A 21,963-nucleotide genomic window follows, 5' to 3' on the forward strand; every position below is an offset into this window, starting at 1 on the left:
TTGTACTCCTCTCCTGGCCTATGTAATTTTAATGCAATCTTAATATGAGGCTGCAGGCCTTTACTTACATTCTCGTAAAGTTCTACTTTGCATAGGAATTCGATCGTTAGAATTCGGTCGTTGTCGGATTGTCCTCTGGGATATTCTTCACAATTACAGTAACATTGTCCGGAATACCGGCATGGGCTTTGCGAGAGGAGGCAATGGTTGTTTTTCTCGTTGGACTAATTGAGACGATTTAGCTTTATTCAGTCGTGGTAAATATTTGTGTTCGATTTCATTTCTTTGTCTGATATCGGCGAAATAACGGGCGACCGATATTCGGATGGTGTGTGAAGGACTCGTTTCCGGTGTTTCGGTGATGCGCGATGTTCGTCGTCTGCCAAACGCATTTCCTTTACTAGGTCCGCTTTTGGAACCCTTTGGGCCGTAATAGCCAGTTGCATTTTGCAGGATGTCGTGGTAGGCAACTCGTACTTTTTAAGAGTCTTTTTCGTGTTCTTTTCCGTCTTGTTGTTGCATTGGAATTGGTGACTGTGAAGGGGCAGAATGATTTCAGAATAGTCAAAGATAGTTACTCTTTTCCACCTATTAGAATGGAATTTATTAATTTTTATTATTTACATTGTGCGTTGGAGACCCCATAAAGTTCATATTTTTCATCATAGTATAATTCAATGACGATCAAAGAAATTCATATTCGTAATTTTTTTCATGTTTCTGCCGCAATTTGAATGCGTTTGACCTTTCGGAGTTGTTATATAGACGTACATCCCAAATCTACGTTCGCAACCAATATTGGGGGTTACAAATTCAATAGAATACAAAATTTTCTTTTCTGACAACACATTGTTTGGGAAAGTGGACTTGGATCTACACTAATGTAGGAACTATACTCAAATAAATGCCTATAAGGACAATTATCTGTAAGATGATTCTCTACCCCAGAATAGCCAAATCAATTGATGAATGTGGTCAAGACCAAGATGGACCCTACTCCGAAAATTGAAAATATCATGAGAAGAGGTTTTCTACCCCCTTAGAAACAAAGATGTCAAATAAAGGCCTAAAAATAAAAAATAAATGTTCAACGCCCCGAAAATTGCTTAAATCATATGATGGTTATACCAAAACGTGATCATTTTTTGCTTTTATGGTTTCTTCTCAAATTACCAACCTTTTCTGAAATGAGTATGCAAAATATGGTTAAAATGTAAACTTTACTCGAAATCGGGCTGTACCCTTAACCGAGGGTCATATAGCAGCATATAGCATATGCGTTTAAATATCTTGAAATTTTAGGGAGAATATCTGGAAGGATATAAATCCTTTTTTTACTAAATGTTCAATTCGCTCTTCCATTTGACACCCTTTATATTCGGTATTTCACTGATTGCAGTCCCAATGAATTGTATTTTTTGAGTTCTCATTGGACGGATTATTGTCATATGAAAGAAGTATGATGTACGTAGGTCACTCATTCCATTTTTAATATTATTTATTCAGAATTCAAAATAATTAAAAATTTTCACTTCAATATAGTATGTCAAATTGAAAAAAATCACACAAAAACAATTGCTTTCATTCACATTTTTATTGGCATATTTTACCGCGATTTATTTGCCAGGATACCATTCCAAAATTTATGAATTGTCAAAATCCGTCAAGCCGTTCTTTAGTTATAAGCGTAGTACATAACATAACATTCTTTTATATTGTGAAAATATTCTTTATTTTGTTTACAAAAAAACATATTGAATTCAATATGATAAGGCAAATTGAAAAATCATTTAAAATTTAATCGTCCATTATATAAAATTGACAAAAAAAAGAAAAACAATTGAAAAAGAAAAAAACTTCACCTTGTTCTATGATTTTTTTAAAGGTATTTGAGATGTTTGTCAATAGAATGTACTATTATTTTAAAATTCGATTCCATTAAATTATTTTTTTCGATTTTTTCCCGATTTGAGAATTTTTGCAATGAGATCTCTTTTTTCGTGATTTTTTAGCGAAATTGATATTATATAATTCGGTACTACACTTCCATGTAACCCGCCTTCAATTTCAGTTCTCAAGAAATCAAATCAATTAAATAAATTGTTATTAATATTCGAATTCAAAAATAAAATATAAAAAGCACTACAAATGTACATTAGAAAAAAATAAGTCAAAATGGAAAAAAAATCATGCAAAATAAAACTTTACTATTGTACATTTCAAAAGTCAAAATGAAAATGTTAATATCTCACATTTTTACGCGTTTTTTTTTTTTTTTTTTTTGGATTTTGATCCTTTTCGGCAAGGAGACAATTCCGAATTTTTATGAATCAATAAAATCAGTCCAGCGGTTCTTAAGTTAAAAGCGTAGTAACTAACACAACTTTCTTTTATATAGCATATTGATCTGTTTTCCAGTGAAAGGGAAAGCCAAATAGATAATATTTAAAAATCTTTGGGAAATAGTATTTTTTCAAACTTATTGCAATTTACAATTAAACCATCCAAGTCCGACGAAGCTATACTAGCAAATCTTTTTTCCCAGCAAAGCTTGTTTTTGTAACAATAGATTTTTTGTCCACAGTAACTACAACGCATACATCTGCTATAGTGCTGCAAACAATCACAACAGGGCAGCCAACATATTTTTATACCCTCCACAATACTATGGAGGGTATATTAACTTTGTCATTCCGTTTGTTACTCCTCGAAATACTCATGTCAGACCCAACAAAGTATATATATATTCTTGATCAGCGTAAAATTCTAAGTCAACTTGGCGATGTCCGTCCGTCTGTTGTAATCACGCTATCCTTCGAACGTATTGAGATAGAAGGCATACATGATTGTTTTGCCAGTAGGCAGGTTAAGTTCTAAATGGACCATGAAAACATGGACCTATGTTTTCATATAGCCCTTATATAACGGTACCCTCCGATATTCGGTATTTTGATGATTTTAGAAATTGTTTCAAATTTGGTATTTAAAGTTCGAAATGGATACTACACCCTAAGACAGAAAATTGTCTGTCTATATTCGGTATTTTTAAGATTTTAACAGAATTTTTAAACGGATTTTATGTTTTTATAATTTCCAAATCCGTTCCAAATAGTTACTTGTTATCTTTCTATTTAAAATAACTCGCATATTTTAATTGTTTCTCAACTGACGAAGCCTATTATTAACAAGGTGTTGCTACAATTGTTTTCCTTTTAAACAAAAATTTGTGGAAACTAAACGAAACCAAAGATAAACCGAAGCAAAGACGAAAAACTAAACAAAAAAACTCAAACAAGGATTTTTGTACAACATATTAAGTACATTGAAATGCTAATTAACGTTTCAGGGATTTATTCATAATTTAAAACAAACCTTGTTGTTTTTGAATGGTTGTGCGACACTAATTTATTTATTTCTATTTGACTTAACCTAATTTAGCAATAGGTGTAAAGCGGTTAGAGTGGGAGATACCAAATTTACACATGTCTATGCACCATGTCAAGCAAGCATGCTGCACTTACTTATTATTTTGAGTAAAGATTACACCCCAACTCCACCATGCAGCGATTAAAAATTCTATATTATTTTTTTCTAATGAATCGAAGGTCTGCTCACCACAATTTCTTATCTTATGTTTTACAATTCTCTCTGATCTACACTAGGTAGCCGTAACATGTTCACGGATAAGGGTCAGAAATGCATATTAAAACCTAACAGGTAAAAATGCAGCTAAGTTTAGCCCGAAGCTTTAATTCCCTCCACCATTTGAAGGGACGTTTTAAAGTTCAAAAAACAAAAACGTGGACCAGATGAAATACAATCAAACTCAATCAGTAGGTCAGATGATTATTCAAGTTGCTCAAGCGAATCGAAAAAGTTGTGAGCAAAGATGAATTCATCGAAGTTCTGTGTTCGCAATCAAACTGCTTACATTAGTGATTTGTTTACGAACTAATGTTGAATTGTTCATAACGGGGCGATCATCTATGATGGGTTTGATTCATCCTAGTTAAGTGAATGATTTGATTAGATTAGAACACAAATTATCTAATCTGAGCGAAATCATGATTGTAATTTTTATAGCATTTCGTAATTAAAACTAGTCCCATTAAAGAAATTGGTACAAATTACATATAATAGACAATTTTGTTTTTGGTATATTAGACTTCAGGGACTTATTTCTAAAAAAACAAAATCATTTTTTTATTAAAAAATACATCAGTTGTATTGAATAAGCAAAAATGTTTATATATATTTTTATTTTACAATATTGGTCAAGATTTTTCACACAAAACTTAAACCTTTTAGTTTACAAGACAGTGGGTAGTTTCTACTTGCAGCACATTTGGTTGCACTATCGCAATATTCTTCCATTCACATTATCAAAGTAAAATTAATCTGTCCCAACTCGATTGAATGGTGGAATAAGCAATGATGCTGAGCGAACTCAATCGAAATAGAATTGCTCATTCCAATTCAAGTGTTCGATCAAGTCATGTTGCTAAATACATCAAACGGTCTCGAACATTCATGTTTGATTGTGAGTGAAGTGATTCAAACTGAGTGTTCGATTCGATCAGATGCGAAAACGATAATTTTACTCAGATTAAACTAAACAACTGCATCAACAACACTCATTGATTGCATTTTTCATACCCAAAGGAGGGAGGTAACGTTATATGTGGGCTATACGAAGGCGTAGACAGCATAGACAATTTTCCGTCATAGGCTGTAATACCGATTCTGAATTTCAAATACGGAATTTAAAATAACCGGTTAATAATGTCACTAATGTCATCAAAATACCGAATATTGGGAGGTACCGTTATATAGAGACTATAAGAAGACGCGTGCCTGCATATGATATTTTTTTGGCTATAGCACGCATTATGAACTTTTAATACGAATTTTGAAACTATACTATAATGTGTCTAGAATCATTAAAATATGGACGATTGGGAGGTAGCTTTATATGGGGGATAAACGTGGACCATATATGAGCTTAACCTGCTACTGGCAAAGTACACAGTCGTGCAAAATTGTAGCCTTCTATATCAACTCGATTGAAAGATAGCTTGATTATAACAGACAGACAGAGGGACATTGTTAAATCGCCTTAAAATGATATTTCAGCAGCGCCATCTTACAGACCTTGCTTATGCTTCCAGCGTCGCAAGCGCTCATAATTTCTTGTAACTCCAGTCTGCCTTTTTCTACAGTATGGTTTGCTTAAGTATGGTATGCTTATGCTCCTCAGCAGCTACCAATTGGGACTTGAGTTTCTGCACTTGATTTTGTAGGACGCGGAATTTATACTCATTCACATCATCTTTAAATCGTTATTCTTCATCGCACAGTAGTTTATGATTCCTTAAACTGCATATTTGCACCTGTTGTTGACAAAAGCAACAAATTCTAATTTTTTTAGCATAGGACTTTCTTACAACTGGTGTTATATAAAAAATATTCCACCCCGTCATCTTATGTCCAACTTCTTTGCAGGCATTGCACGACTCCTGTACATGGTTGAGTACTTTCTCCAACTTCGTCGTTGATTGGCATTTCACCGATTTGTCCTTCTTGGGATATGGACTTATAGTCTCGCCATTTCTGTCTAAAGATCTCAGATATGAAGCTCCTCGGTAAGTGTCACCGCAGTCTTCTGTGCTGAAGTCTCTTTCTGATGTTGTATCATTTTTTGGCTTATAAATTTCTTATGTATGAGAACAATTCCAGATATTCAGGCACATTACAAAATCGAATTCCGTAATTCAAAATCGATCGTTTTTATTTCATTTTATATCAGATACCGAACGCTTTAGTGAGCTACGAAAATCTCATTATTCAGTTTAAATATGGCAACATTAGAGGAATGATAGAACGAATGAATGAGGAACCAGAACATACCACATGATTAGAAAACGCTGTAGAAGTGGAAATGTTTAAAAATATTATGTTTAAAGATTTTTTTATGCGAAAAGAAAGCTATTTTTGTACAGTGCCGGGAGATCAATGAATTGTTGCAGACGCTCTTTTGTTGTAAGCGGAACAGATATTAGAGCTATCGATCTAAAATTTGTAAAGAAATTATAGATCTTTGGCCTTTTTTGTATTGGTACAATCTTTATTTTTCGCCAATCATCTCTGATTTCACATTTTTTCCAAGTACATTTTAATGCTTTAACAAGTAAAAAAGCAGAAAGTTCGGCCGGGACGAACTTTGAATACCCTCCACAATTTGGAATGAATTTGGCAATTTTCAAAAAAATAAAATCCGTTAAAAATTCTTTTGAAATCTTGAAAAAAAACCAAATGTAACCGTCATATTAGGATCTAAACGACGACGTAGACCTGCATAGGCCACTTTTGTCATAAGCCATTGCAATATTCAAAAGCGAATAATGTAGCTAAAATCATGGCCCAATAACTTCAAAGGAACTAGAAAATTCCAACTCTGTGCTGGAGACTAATAGTATCAAATAGACTTTTAAATATGCAACAGTTGGCTTTGTTTATTCTTAATTTTTTAGCAAAATTCTTATATTGGGGAAACCCCGCGAAACAAGAATGGAATTTTGGGGTTATTCCACAAGTTTGATCTAAAATAGTAGGACAATACAGTTTTATCACCAAATTGAATAATTTTTTTACGCCATTTACATTTACTTGCACTTATTGAAATAATTATTGTATTTTTTCTTCAAAACAATACACATACATACAAAAAATGTGTATATGTTTTGACAGAATAAGGCCACCAAAAGAAACAAGTAAAAAAGCTGTAAGTTCGGCCTGGCCGAACTTTTAATACCCTCCACTATTTGGTACAAATTCGGCGATTCCCAAAAAAAAAATCCGTGAAAAATTCTGTTAAAATCTTAAAAATACCGAATGCCTATAAGACGACGTGGACCTGCATAGGCAACTATTGCCAAAAGTTATTATAATATTTACATGAGAAACTTGAAGAAAAATCTGTTTATGATGTAGCTAAAATCATCAAAATGCCGAATATAGGAGGTACTGTTATGTGGGGGCTATACGAAGACATGGACCTGCACAGACAATTTTCTGACATGGGCTGAACTATCCATTACGAACTTCACATGCGAAATTTGAAACAATCCCCGTAAATAATGTCGCTCTAATCATCAAAATACCGAATTTCTGGGGGCTACTTTATATGGGGGCTATACGAAGACGTGGACCTACATGGCCCATTTTCTGTTTTATGCTGCGGTATCTATTACGAATTTCAAATACCAAATTTGGAACGATTCCGTTAAATAATGTCGCTAAAATCATCAAAATACCGAATATCGGGGGGTACCGTTATATGGGGCTATATGAAGACGTGGACCTACATGACTCATTTTTTGACTTAGGATGTAGTATCCATTACGAACTTCAAATGCCAAATTTTAAACAATTCCGGTGAATAATGTCGCTAAAATCATCAAAATACCGAATATCGGGAGGTACCGTTATATGGGGGCTATATGATAACATGGACCTACATGGCCCATTTACGAACTTAACCTGCCTACTGGAAAAATAAACATGTGTGCAAAATTTTAGCCTTCTATCTCAATTTGTTCGAAAGATAGCGTGATTACAACAGACAGACAGACAGACAGACGGACAGACAGACAGAGAGACAGACAGACGGACATGGCTAAATCGTCTTAGAATTTTACGCCGATCAAGAATATATATACTTTGTTGGATCTGACATGAGTATTTCGAGGAGTTACAAACGGAATGACAAAATTAATATACCCTCCATAGTATGGTGGAGGGTATAAAAATTGTATTTAGGGGGTAGCTTTGTTCTACCTTCTGTAATTATGCCATGGCTGAAATCATCAATATAGGCAGGTACTATTATATGGGGCCTATATCAAAATGTGGAGCTGCACAAAGAATTTTCAATCAATCTACTTCATGTTGTTCGGAAACTAGAGTTATTTCCACAGAGGGATAGACATACATACAGACGGACATCGCTAAATCGACATATATTTTCAAGAATTATATTTTATCAAGAATATACATCTATTTTGTGGGGTCTAAAATGTATATTTCGGGGAGTTACAAACGGAATGAGGGTATAACAAGTTAAAAAGCAGTAAGTTCGGCCGGGCCGATCTTTTAATACCCTCCACCATTTGCAACGAATTTGGAAATTTTTAAAAAATAAAATCCTTAAAAAATTCTTTTAAAATTTTAAAAATACCGAATGTAGCCGTTATATTGGGGTCTATACGACGTGGACATACATAGGCATTGTTTGTCATAAGCCATTACCATATTCAAATTCGAAACTTGAAATAAACAGTGAATAATGTACCTAAAATCATCAAAATATCGTATATAAGGAGGTGCCGTTATATGGGAGCTGTGCGAAGACCTGGACCAGCATAGACAATTTTTTGTAACAGGCTGTAGCATCCATTACGAACTTCAAATACCACATCTCAAACAATAAAATCGTCAAAATACCGAATATAGGGATGTACTGATATATGGGGCCTATACGAAGACCTGGACCCGCACAGACAATTGGAATTGTCTAGTCCTATACATGATATGATAAATAATGCATTGAATAATAAGAAGAAAATTATTACGTGGGATGATAGAGCTGAGAAAGCATTCGTCGACATAAAGAAAGCTTTCGCATCACGAATAATGTTGAGTCATTTTGATGGTAAATCGAGACTAACATTGACGGTCGATGCATCAGGCACTGCCATAGGAGGGGTTTTACAACAAGAACGTGGTAGTGTTACGGAGCCTTTAGCATTCTTCCCAAGGAAATTGTCCGATACAGAAGCAAAGTATAGTGTGTTTGATCGCGAGTTACTGGCGATTCATGACAATATAAAACATTTTCGCTATATGCTTGAAGGAAGATGTTATACTGTGTATACTGACCATAAGCCATTGACACGTGTTTTGAAGTCAAAAACAGAGAGGAGTCCTAGACAGATCCGACAATTAGAATACATTTCCCAATTTACGAATGATATTCAATATGTGCGGGGGACCTCCAACGTAGTAGCTGATACGCTTTCAAGGACATTTGATATAGGTGCCTTGAATAGGTACGATTTGAATTTACAATTATTGTGTGCCGAGCAGCAAAAAGATGACAATCTGGCAGAGGTTACACGAAACAAGGAGAAATATCATAATTTGAAGTTGATTGAAATTCCGTTATTTAACGTCAATGTTTGGTGCGAAGTGTCGCAAGGGACACCGCGACCATACATACCACTAGCGATGCGTAGAATTATATTCGATAAGATGCATTCTGTTTCCCACCCAGGTGTTAGAGGTACCCGTCGGATGATTTGTAAGAGGTATTATTGGCCAGGCATGTGCAAGGAAATAAACGTTTGGGCAAAGGAGTGTATAAGTTGTCAGAAATCGAAGATTACTAGGCATACAAAATCGCCAGTGACAAAAATTGATATTCCGAAGGGTAGGTTTGAACATATACACGTCGATATTGTAGGTCCATTGCCACCGTCACGCAACCATCGTTATCTGTTAACCGTAATTGATAGGTTCACACGTTGGCCTGAAGCATATCCGCTGATGGATATTTCGGCTGAAACAGTAGCTCGGGTATTATTTACTAAATACGTTTCTCGTTTTGGGGTGCCTCTCAGAATAACAACTGACAGAGGTACTCAATTCACGTCAAAAATGTTTACAGAATTGACAAATTTACTTGGTAGTCACAGAATTACTACTTCAGCATATCACCCTCAAGCAAATGGCATGGTTGAGAGGTTTCATCGGCAGCTTAAGGCTGCGATAATGGCAAGCAATCAGCAAACAAAGTGGTTTGATGTGCTTCCAATGATGCAGTGATGCAGATTAATCTGCATGATGCTAAGTAGCTGCTGTTTTCTTCCACCTAATGCAACGGCGTTAGACGGAAACGGATCCATCCAGCGCCGAAATGCAGTTTTCCCCCACGAGCTTGAAGGTATTCCTGGCCATCCGTATCCATAGATACCTTGATGACCAGGCCCCCTCCCTCAGTGTTTGAACTGACAAGACGCCAGTTGTCCGTCTTGAGGTTGGAGTTTTGCTTGCCCAGTATTGTCAGGATGCGTGCCGGATCCACGGATGGTGGTGGCACCCAAGCTGTCAATACCTTACGGCAGGGGATGTCCTTCAAGGATACAGCCGCCAGATCACATCCCTGCCAGAGATCGCGAAAGCCAGATACTGCGGTGACCAGGTAATCCTTAGATTCCTGGTTCTCGCAGCACATTACTTTCACGCCTTTGTAAAGGGTTGCATTGCCGAACTGCATACTTCGTGGGTCACCCTCTCCCGTGAAGACAAGCTCTCTCAGACGATCTTCGAATAGCAACCATCGACTGTCGCTGATTTTACCTTCCGGTTCAGCCTTGTCGATGATTGCTACAGGAAGATTATCCGGGTAGATAGTTTGCGAGTATTTCCTCTTCCGTCCTGTTTGGCCTGCCGTTTGTGACTTGACCTCTCCCTTGTGAACCTTATCAGGCTTAGAGCTTGAAGGGGCTGGTGGGGGAGGTTTAGTCGCGACTGGCTTGCTAGCGGACGGAGTGGGCAAAGGCTGAGAAGCCGGGGCCTTGGATGCCTTTTGGCCTCAGGATGTGGTTCTTCCGTAGACCGACCCCTTTTCAACGCTGGGCGTGAAGAGGTATCGGCCTCCGGTGGAACTGCAAGGACTTCGGCTACAGTGGGCTTCGGCTTCTTGGCCTTATTTTTCCCGCGCTTTTTGGCAGGTGGATTCGACCCAGCAGTGTCGGCATTGGCCGTCGCCTCGTGAAGCCAGGCAATGTGTATTCGGAGCAACAAATGTCGATTTTTTAGGACACAATGTTTCAGAAGAGGGAATTAGGCCACCAGACGAGAAGGTCTCTGCCATTCGCGATTTTGAGAAACCAAATACAGTTAAATTAATGCAGAAATTCATGGGTATGATCAATTATTATCACAGGTATATTTCCGGATTGGCGGAATTGTCTAGTCCTATACATGATATGATAAATAATGCATTGAATAATAAGAAGAAAATTATTACGTGGGATGATAGAGCTGAGAAAGCATTCGTCGACATAAAGAAAGCTTTCGCATCACGAATAATGTTGAGTAATTTTGATGGTAAATCGAGACTAATATTGACGGTCGATGCATCAGGCACTGCCATAGGAGGGGTTTTACAACAAGAACGTGGTAGTGTTACGGAGCCTTTAGCATTCTTCCCAAGGAAATTGTCCGATACAGAAGCAAAGTATAGTGCGTTTGATCGCGAGTTACTGGCGATTCATGACAATATAAAACATTTTCGCTATATGCTTGAAGGAAGATGTTATACTGTGTATACTGACCATAAGCCATTGACACGTGTTTTGAAGTCAAAAACCCAAGTCCCAATTTACGAATGATATTCAATATGTGCGGGGGACCTCCAACGTAGTAGCTGATACGCTTTCAAGGACATTTGATATAGGTGCCTTGAATAGGTACGATTTGAATTTACAATTATTGTGTGCCGAGCAGCAAAAAGATGACAATCTGGCAGAGGTTACACGAAACAAGGAGAAATATCATAATTTGAAGTTGATTGAAATTCCGTTATTTAACGTCAATGTTTGGTGCGAAGTGTCGCAAGGGACACCGCGACCATACATACCACTAGCGATGCGTAGAATTATATTCGATAAGATGCATTCTGTTTCCCACCCAGGTGTTAGAGGTACCCGTCGGATGATTTGTAAGAGGTATTATTGGCCAGGCATGAGCAAGGAAATAAACGTTTGGGCAAAGGAGTGTATAAGTTGTCAGAAATCGAAGATTACTAGGCATACAAAATCGCCAGTGACAAAAATTGATATTCCGAAGGGTAGGTTTGAACATATACACGTCGATATTGTAGGTCCATTGCCACCGTCACGCAACCATCGTTATCTGTTAACCGTAATTGATAGGTTCACACGTTGGCCTGAAGCAATCCGCTGATGGATATTCACGTCAAAAATGTTTACAGAATTGACAAATTTACTTGGTAGTCACAGAATTACTACTTCAGCATATCACCCTCAAGCAAATGGCATGGTTGAGAGGTTTCATCGGCAGCTTAAGGCTGCGATAATGGCAAGCAATCAGCAAACAAAGTGGTTTGATGTGCTTCCAATGATGCAGTGATGCAGATTAATCTACATGATGCTAAGTAGCTGCTGTTTTCTTCCACCTAATGCAACGGCGTTAGACGGAAACGGATCCATCCAGCGCCGAAATGCAGTTTTCCCCAACGAGCTTGAAGGTATTCCTGGCCATCCGTATCCACAGATACCTTGAAGACCAGGCCCCCTCCCACAGTGTTTGAACTGACAAGACGCCAGTTGTCCGTCTTGAGGTTGGGGTTTTGCTTGCCCAGTATTGTCAGGATGCGTGCCGGATCCACGGATGGTGGTGGCACCCAAGCTGTCAATACCTTACGGCAGGGGATGTCCTTTAAGGATACAGCCGCCAGATCACATCCCTACCAGAGATTGCGAAAGCCAGATACTGCGGTGACCAGGTAATCCTTAGATTCCTGGTTCTCGCAGCACATTACTTTCACGCCTTTGTAAAGGGTTGCACTGCCGAACTGCATACTTCGTGGGTCACCCTCTCCCGTGAAGACAAGCTCTCTCAGACGATCTGCGAATAGCAACCATCGACTGTCGCTGATTTTACCTTTCGGTTCAGCCTTGTCGATGATTGCTACAGGAAGATTATCCGGGTAGATAGTTTGCGAGTATTTCCTCTTCCGTCCTGTTTGGCCTGCCGTTTGTGACTTGACCTCTCCCTTGTGAACCTTATCAGGCTTAGAGCTTGAAGGGGCTGGTGGGGGAGGTTTAGTCGCGACTGGCTTGCTAGCGGACGGAGTGGGCAAAGGCTGAGAAGCCGGGGCCTTGGATGCCTTTTGGCCTCAGGATGTGGTTCTTCCGTAGACCGACCCCTTTTCAACGCTGGGCGTGAAGAGGTATCGGCCTCCGGTGGAACTGCAAGGACTTCGGCTACAGTGGGCTTCGGCTTCTTGGCCTTATTTTTCCCGCGCTTTTTGGCAGGTGGATTCGACCCAGCAGTGTCGGCATTGGCCGTCGCCTCTTGAACAATGACCGTGGTGGTCTTGTTAGTAGCGATGGAATTGCTGACCTCCGCAGGGCCCTCAGCAGAGGGTTGAACCACAGGTTGGTTTATCCTACTGCTGATAGCAGATTGTAGGAGAGGTAGAAGATTCTGGTTTAGAGAACAGCTCGGTAAGTGCGGGTGGTTCCGTGCGAACTTAACAAATACCTTGAGGTTCATCTTGATCAGAATCCTCTCTCTCTCCGTTATCTGTGCGGGGTCTTTGCCGATAAATTGCAGTAATTTACCGACCTTTTATATCCCCGCTTTGCTTTCACCTCTTTTGGGTCGCCGCCATCACGAGAGGTCGGGTTTCTGGCAGGATCCCCGCCAGTGCCTACAATGATGGCATCTTGCCGATCGAGGCTGGTGGCATCGGAAGTGACCGACGTTATTCCCTCCTGGGTTTTGGACTCCGCGCAAGTCTCGCTGGGAGTGTTCTTGGTGGCTTGTTGAGATGACTTACCACTTTGAGACGAGGAAATGACCGTGATGTCCAGTTCCTCATCCGAAAGTGGTGAGTCATCTCCAAAGCCAGAAGGAATACTCCCCTGACTGAGCCTTAGCGTTTTTGTCTTCCCCAGGAGGGCGGACAAACATGTACATACTGGGTTGGCAGCCGGTATGTACATGTTTGTCCGCCCTGTACATACTGGGTTGGCAGCCGCTGGCCGAAACTGGGATCTTGTCGTTTCGGGTCAATCCGGTATCGTAGAAACCGCTGCCGTGGGATTGGAAGCGCGATGTAGATCCTGGAGTTGAAAGCTAGATGCCAATTATAGACATGAAAGATCGCCATTTAACATCGTATTGCGCACTCAATTCATTTTTAATATTATTAATTCAGAATTCAAAATAATAAAATATGAGCACTTCAGTGTGTCAAATTTAAAAAATGCACGCCAAAAAATTTAATCCACATTAGTTGTGTTCCAGTACTTTTTTAGCAGTAAAACTAGCAGAAGAGAGAACAGTACGAAATGTAATTCTCATTTAGGTGTGCTCAAAAAATAAGGGAACGGAAATTAGTAGATATGCGATAAAATGTCAACATTCAAAATTCCAAAAGAAAACAGTCTAAATCGGACTGGTGAAACCTTACTGAAATGGACGCCAAAGTTTAAAAAAATGAGTATTGAAAATAAGTTCAAATTAATAATTATTTTTGAATGCTGTTTATTTAGAAATTTGTTTTTTTAGGAGTTTTATCAAATCCCCACCCCGGAGAAACTGACATGTTTGTTAATGTTAATGCCATGTTTACGTTAAAACTTTTTGTAGGGTTAACCTTCTTTGAGAGGATTTATTTGAAGTAAAAGTAATGGATTTGACAATTTAAATCCAAATCCAGTGGGTTAACCCTCATATATATAAACGTACTATAAGTCTGCTAGAAGACTTAATGCCACAAGTTGGGAAGACAGCCAACCTAAAAAATAAAAAGAAAATGTTCGCAGTAATAAGCGAACATCTTTGATTTTAAGCTTAATTTTTCAATTTACCTAATTTTGCACTGTTTTCCAATACGTTTTCTTCGTCTGATTCCTCTTTCAGGCAGTCCTCTTCACTACTGGAATCATCCAAAAGTGAATACATCAGTTGCTCCATATTTCCTCCTTTTGTTTTTTGTACGACAAATATTAGTTTTACTTTAGTTTTTAAGTTTATCTCTTTTCTTTACATTTGTTGTGACGCGCGAACATTGAAATGTATCAATACATTTTTCAACCTTGTTAGCCCTACCAATTAAATGTCAAATTTACAATTTGCACATTTCTGCTCGGCCAAATTCATGTAGCTAAAGTTGTGTTCCAGTACTTTTTTAGTAGTAAAACTAGCAGAAGAGAGAACAGTTCGAAATGTCATTCCCATTTAGGTTTGCTCAAAAAATAAGGGAACGGAAAATTAGCAGAAATGCGATAAAATGTCAAAATTCAAAGTTCCAAAAGTAAACAGCCTAAACCGGACTGGTGAAACCTTACTGAAAAGGGCGCCAACATTTAAAAAATGAGTATTGAAGACGATAAGTTAAAATTAATAATTTATAATAATAATTACTAATCAGATTCCTCATTCAGCCAGTCCTCTTCACTGCTGGAATCATCCAAAAGTGAATACATCAGTTGCTCCATATTTTCTCTTTTTGTTTTTTGCACGACAAATATTAGTTTTTCCTTTAGTTTTCAAGTTAATCATTTTCTTTATTGAAATGTATCAATACATTTTTCAACCTTGTTAGCCCTGCCAATTAAATGTCAAATTTACAATATGCACATTTCTGCTCGGCCAAATTTATGTAGCTTAAACAAGCAGAAATGTGCACCATTCAGCGCCATTTTTGCAGAAAGAGAGGCCACTTAAGGCGTGTGTGTTTTAAAGCAAGATCTACAATGAAACAAATATCTGACGGCGAAGTCAGTGGAAAGGAGGACTCAGAGCAAGAAGTGTGTAAGATGGAAAGTAATGGACAGAGCCCCAGCATACGGGATAAAATTCTATGTACATTGGAAGTAAATGATCGTAATATCACATTTGAAGTTGACACGGGAGCGCCGGTCACCATCATAAGTCTTGCCGATGCGTACAAATATTTTTCGAAGAAAATACGAATTCATGAACCAGATTTGGAACTCTATAGTTATTGCAAGACGCCTATAGATTGCGCGGGATACATATGGGTGAAAGTAAGAGCCAAAGACATAACAAAAGTCAAAATGTATTTAGTACGGGCCAATCGGAAACCATTGCTGGGAAGAGAGTGGCTGCGGTTAGTTAAATTGGACTGGCTGAAGATGTTAAAAGGAAAGAGTGTGTCATCGGTAAGCGTAAACAAAATTCAGGAGTCGGCGAATTTGGAAGGTCAGTTAAGGAGTATCTTGGAGAAATATCCAAATTTATTTTCGAAGTCAGTGGGCAAAATTAGGGGGTTTCAGGCGCGTTTGAATATTAAAACCGATGCTGTCCCGAAATGTATGAAGGCGCGACGAGTACCTTTTCCACTGTTGCAGAGAGTGGAAGATGAATTAGATGACCAAGTAAAAGCTGGATTATTGGAAAAAGTGGAACGTAGCGAGTGGGCTACACCAATCGTGGTGGTCAGAAAGAAAGATGACAAGATACGAATTTGTGGAGACTACAAGATAACGATCAATCCGGTCTTAGTGGTGGACAAGCACCCATTGCCTACAGTCGACGAATTGTTTAGTACAATGGCAGGCGGTGAAAAATATTCGAAGATTGACTTGTCCAAGGCATATCTGCAGTTAGAAGTACATCCAGATGACCAAAAGTTCTTAACCCTGAGCACACACAAAGGATTATTTCAACCAACAAGATTAATGTTTGGCGTTGCTAGCGCCCCGTCTCAGTGGCAAAGATTAATGGAGCAGTTATTAGCGGATATACCGGGTGTTAAGGTGTTCCTGGATGACATTAAAATAACAGCCAAGGATGAGAGGACACACTTAGACCGGTTAGAAGAGGTGTTAAAAAGATTAGACCGATACAATATGCGAATAAATCTTGCTAAGTCGGAATTTCTGCGAGAGAGTATTGAGTATTGTGGTTATGTGATTGATCGACAAGGAATTCGTAAGATACCAGCCAAGATTAAGGCTATTCAAGAAATGAGATATCCGGCAACCAAGGACGAAGTTCGATCATTTTTGGGACTAGTGAATTATTATGGTCGTTTTATAAAAAATTTGAGCTCTATAGTTTACCCTCTAAATCGATTACTGCACAAAGAAGTTCCATTTAATTTTGATGCTAAATGTAAATGGGCTTTCGAAGAAGTAAAGAGACAAGTGGGATCAGAGGTGGTGCTGACACATTATGATCCAAGAAAAAAATTAACATTGGCAGTGGATGCGAGCCCTACGGGTGTGGGAGCCGTATTGAGTCACGAATTTGGCGATGGAACGGAAAGACCTATACAGTTTGCATCGCAAACTTTAAATGCAACACAGAGACGGTATAGCCAAGTAGACAAGGAGGCATACGCAGTAATATTCGGGGTAAAAAAGTTTTTCCAATATGTATATGGAAGGGAATTTACTTTAATTACCGACAATAAAGCAATATCACAGATTTTTGCGCCTGACAAGGGATTACCGGTATTGTCTGCAACGCGTATGCAACATTACGCAGTATTCCTGGAATCTTTTGATTACAAGATTCGTTTGCGTAAATCTAAGGAGAATGGGAATGCAGATGCGCTATCGAGGCTTCCTGTAAATGAATGCAGAAAAACAATCAGCGAGATTGATCAAATTGAAATGGAATTAATTGAGAATTTGCCAATCACCGTCAAGGAATTAGGACAAGCCACAAAAAAAGATGCGGAAGTAAGACGTTTAGTAGACAGTTTGTCATATGGCCGGAAATGTGATCCTGCCGACAGTTTTGGAATCGACCCATCCGAATTTAGCTTGCAACAAGGATGCTTATTAAGAGGCATAAGAGTGTATGTGCCAAAACCGCTGAGAACTAGAATAATACAAGAATTACATTCGGGACATTTTGGTGTATCAAAAATGAAGTCACTTGCCAGAGCGTATTGTTGGTGGAAAAATTTAGATAAGGACATTGAAAAAGCGACATTGAAAAGGACAGATCGGGCGACCAGATGTAAAGAAAGAACCGGTTCATTGCTGGTTACCTCCGAAGAAAGTTTTCGAAAGGGTGCATGTGGATTACGCTGGTCCCTTTTTGGGCAAATATTTTTTTGTACTGGTGGATGCTTTTAGTAAATGGCCGGAGGTAAGGATAGTTCGAGACATTACCACGGAGACAACAATCGAAGTATGTAGAAGTATATTTGCGCAATTTGGAATACCAAACATTCTAGTCAGCGACCACGGGACGCAGTTCAAAAGCGCGAAATTTCAAGAGTTTTTAAAACAAAATGGTATCATGCATAAGTTGGGGGCACCGTACCACCCTGCAACGAATGGTCAAGCAGAACGTTTTATACAAACTTTCAAGACCAAGTTGAAGGCAATGCCTCGTAAGGAGGAGTTACAGCGGAAAATTTATCAAATTTTATTGGCATATCGACGAGCAATTCACCCGGTCACGAATAAATCACCAGCTATGACAATGTTTGGGCGACAAATACAAAGCAGATTGGACCTCCTACTGCCCAACAATGAAGTCCGAGACCCCGAAAGACAAAAAACTACAAGAGAGTTAGCAGTAGGAGACGCTGTAATGGCTCGGGATTATATGGATAAGCTTAAGTGGAAGCCTGGAATAGTAAGAGAGAGAATTGGTGATTTGCATTACAAAGTGAGGCTGGAAGATGGTAGGTGTTGGAACAGACACATTGATCAATTGAGAAAGATTAATGGCAGAGTAATGCTGGATAACGAAGTTGAGGAAACACATAGTGCTAGTTATGAGCCATCAGATTTGACTTTGGAGAAGAGAGAGAACCCTACAAGTATGAGTAATGCGGAACGAGAAGCAACAGACGAATGCGTGATGTCAGACAATCGAGATCAGTCCTTCGCAACGCCCCCAAGTTCTCCGGGGTCAGCATTCATCGGATTTGAAGAGCCAGCAGGGAATGGCGAGGCAGTCAACATAAGAACGAATCCTAGGAGGAATATACGGCGACCTCATCGACTAAATGATTATGTTATCGATACGGATTGAAAGGTATTAGTGTTCGGAGTTTTTAGCTAATAGTATTTTATTGAATTCATTTTATTATTTTTGTTATAAGAGAGGGGAGAGGTGTTGTATACGTTACGTATTCAGTAACTACTAAACTACTATCGATGTAAGCATATGTAATAAACACCATCACTCAGTTGTTATGAGTTACCTGAAGGCAACAGTTGTTTTACTAGCAGACCGGGATATATAACAGGAACATTTTTTGTTGTTGGTCCATTATAACCTCTAAATATATTGCGGACATCTTTGAGAACAATAGGCCTAGGCCTAGCGATAATTGCAATCTGCATAGAATAACCCCGCATGCGATAAGAATTATGAAAAAAATAATATAATATCACAAAATACTACAAAATCTATATTAACATCATTATTGACACTTTTTTATGCGATTTTTTTAGATTTTATTCTTTTATGCCAAGAGGGCATTTTGAATTGACAAAATTTTCATGAGCTATATGCATTCTAGCTAACATCCCCTTCCTTTTTATATAAACATTATATATATATCGCTATATATATACGATATATTTACTATCGGTATTTACGTAACGGTCAAAATTGACCTCTTCGTCTATTTGTGATTTCGCCAGGATTAAAAATATTCGCGGTTTAATGGAAAATTTGGCTTATATACATTAAAATCACACATTTGATTGGATTTCGTATCGTTTTGATATGCGAAACAATGGTGTTACCTCTTCAAAAATAAACACAAAATGAAATTGTATGTGACATGTCCACAAACGTTACAATCGGTTGGTACAACATGCCAATATATCAAAAAAATTTGATTTTTTGTACAACCGAGACACAACTTCGTACAACCGGGCCACAAACAATACAATCTGGAATACAACCTCTCCCAGTTATACAACCAGTTGTATCATGTATGGCTTGCGTTAGAATAATTTTGTACAAGAACATTGACAACACTTAAATTGGTGAACAATGTTCGCAAAACAGATGTATGTCAAAGGTATATCAAAACGTCTTAAATGATAATTTGCGACAAACATAAGTTGTGTTCCAGTACTTTTTAGTAGTAAAACTAGCAGAAGAGAGAACAGTTCGAAATGTCATTCTCATTTAGGTTTGCTCAAAAAATAAGGGAACGGAAAATTAGCAGAAATGCGATAAAATGTCAAAATTCCAAAAGTAAACAGCCTAAATCGGACTGGTGAAACCTTACTGAAAAGGGCGCCAACATTTAAAAAATGAGTATTGAAGACGATAAGTTAAAATTATTAATTTATAATAATAATTAATAATCTGATTCCTCATTCAGCCAGTACTCTTCACTGCTGGAATCATCCATCAGTTGCTTCATATATTCTCTTTTTTTTTGCACGACAAATATAAGTTTTTCCTTTAGTTTTCAAGTTGATCATTTTCTTTATTGAATTGTATCAATACATTTTTCAACCTTATTAGCCCTGCCAATTAAATGTCAAATTTAAAATATGCACATTTCTGCTCGGCCAAATTCATGTAGCTAAAACAAGCAGAAATGTGCACCACTCAGCCCATTTTCTTCTCGAGAGAGCTGCAAGTTTTGCTAGTTTTTGGAGTACGGGAACGCGTTGTAGCAGAATTAGTACTAATTTCTAGGTTCTGGAACACAACTATTTTTATTACATTTTCACGCATTTTTTTTGCCAAGATACAATTCCGATATTGTATGAATTATTAATATCCGTCACGCCGTTCTTGAGTTATAAGCGTAGTAATAATAAATCTTTATTTTGTTCAAAAAAAAAAAACGTTTGAATTCAATATGATAAGCCAAAATGGAAAAAAATCTTCAACTTGTTCGCTGATTTTTTACAGCAAATGCTAAAAGGTCCTTACGAAGTTTTCTAATAGAATGTACTTTATCTTTGATATTCGATTCCATTGAAAAATTTTCCCCCGATTTTAGTTATTTTTTGTGATTTATTAGCGAATTTAAAAAAGTAATTATCGTTTAAGTTTGGTGTGACCGCGTTAAATATATCTATTCAGTTTCGCCACCAACTAATTCGCTACTTAGAATTAAATAAAACTAAAATTCTTTTAGAAAGTCTTCTAAATCTTACAACCGCACTTATAAACATTTACATCTTTCTCCACTTGTTATGCTTTCGTTCAACCTGAATATTTAATTCGTTGGTTTCTCTTCTATTGAGCTTACGATCTCGTCACTTGGGTAAAAAAATGTTTTTTTTTTTTTTTTGTCATAGAAGTTATTTTTTTAAATAACTTCTGGGGAGAATATCCCAGACAAAAAAACAAGGGAACTAATGAGGATTGTTAGATCTTTCCGAAACCTAGGTATTCCCTGCCTTAAACCCTGGTAAACATTACCATCGTTCTCCACTAATAAACAAACGTTGTTTTTATAAAAAACAACAATAAAGGGATAAAGCCTGACCATTTTGCAACAACAAAATACTACGGTATCCTGATCAAACAAGCCAACACTGTTCTAGAAATAGAATAAATAAAATAATCAAATCGAAAAAAAACACCGTGCGTAATTGGTAAAATATTGATTTGTTTTCATAGCTTATTATCTCCACTCACCCAATAAATACATAAAATCTACAAATAACAGTTTTGGTCATTGTCTCTCTATGCTACACATGATTAGAACTCAGAAAGAAAACAAGTTAAAAAGCAGTAAGTTCGGCCGGGCCGAACTTTTAATACCCTCCACCATTTGCAACGAATTTGAAAATTTTCAAAAAATAAAATCCTTAAAAAATTCTGTTAAAATTTTAAAAATACCGAATATAGCCGTTATTTTGGGGTCTATACGACGTGGACATACATAGGCATTGTTTCTCATAGGCCATTACCATATTCAAATTCGAAACTTGAAATAAACGGTGAATAATGTAGCTAAAATCATCAAAATACCGAATATAGGGAGGTACCGTTATATGGGGGCTATACGAAGACCTGGACCCGCACAGACAATTTTCTGTCACAGACTGTAGTTCCCATAACGAACTTCAAATACCAATTTTAAAACAATTCCGGTGAATAATGTCGCTAAAATCATCAAAATACCGAATATAGGGAGGTACCGTTATATGGGGGCTATATGAAGACGTG

The 21,963-nt window shown here is 37.7% G+C and overlaps 1 protein-coding gene and 1 long non-coding RNA gene across 2 annotated transcripts; one reads left to right on the top strand and one right to left on the bottom strand.

The window, feature by feature from the left end:
* Positions 1 to 14,341: 14,341 nt before the first annotated feature.
* LOC131804332 (uncharacterized) lies at positions 14,342 to 15,368 on the bottom strand. The gene is made up of 2 exons (XR_009343082.1): positions 14,685 to 15,368; positions 14,342 to 14,611 (listed from the first exon to the last, which is right to left on the bottom strand). It is a non-coding gene; the product is annotated as an uncharacterized LOC131804332 (long non-coding RNA).
* Positions 15,369 to 15,501: 133 nt separating this feature from the next.
* On the top strand, positions 15,502 to 19,017 carry LOC131804315 (uncharacterized protein K02A2.6-like). The gene is made up of 2 exons (XM_059127004.1): positions 15,502 to 18,843; positions 18,911 to 19,017. The coding sequence occupies exon 1, from the start codon at positions 15,573 to 15,575 to the stop codon at positions 17,928 to 17,930; it is 2,358 nt and encodes a 785-aa protein (XP_058982987.1). The 5' UTR covers positions 15,502 to 15,572; the 3' UTR covers positions 17,931 to 18,843; positions 18,911 to 19,017.
* The last annotated feature ends 2,946 nt before the right edge of the window (positions 19,018 to 21,963 follow it).

This window comes from Musca domestica, unplaced genomic scaffold (assembly GCF_030504385.1).
Source record: "Musca domestica strain aabys unplaced genomic scaffold, Musca_domestica.polishedcontigs.V.1.1 10, whole genome shotgun sequence".
Classification (NCBI taxonomy): Eukaryota; Metazoa; Arthropoda; class Insecta; order Diptera; family Muscidae; genus Musca; species Musca domestica.

Bases quoted from the DNA above. Each gene is read 5' to 3' on its own strand.
- LOC131804315 (XM_059127004.1), top strand. From the start codon at position 15,573: ATGAAACAAATATCTGACGGCGAAGTCAGTGGAAAGGAGGACTCAGAG.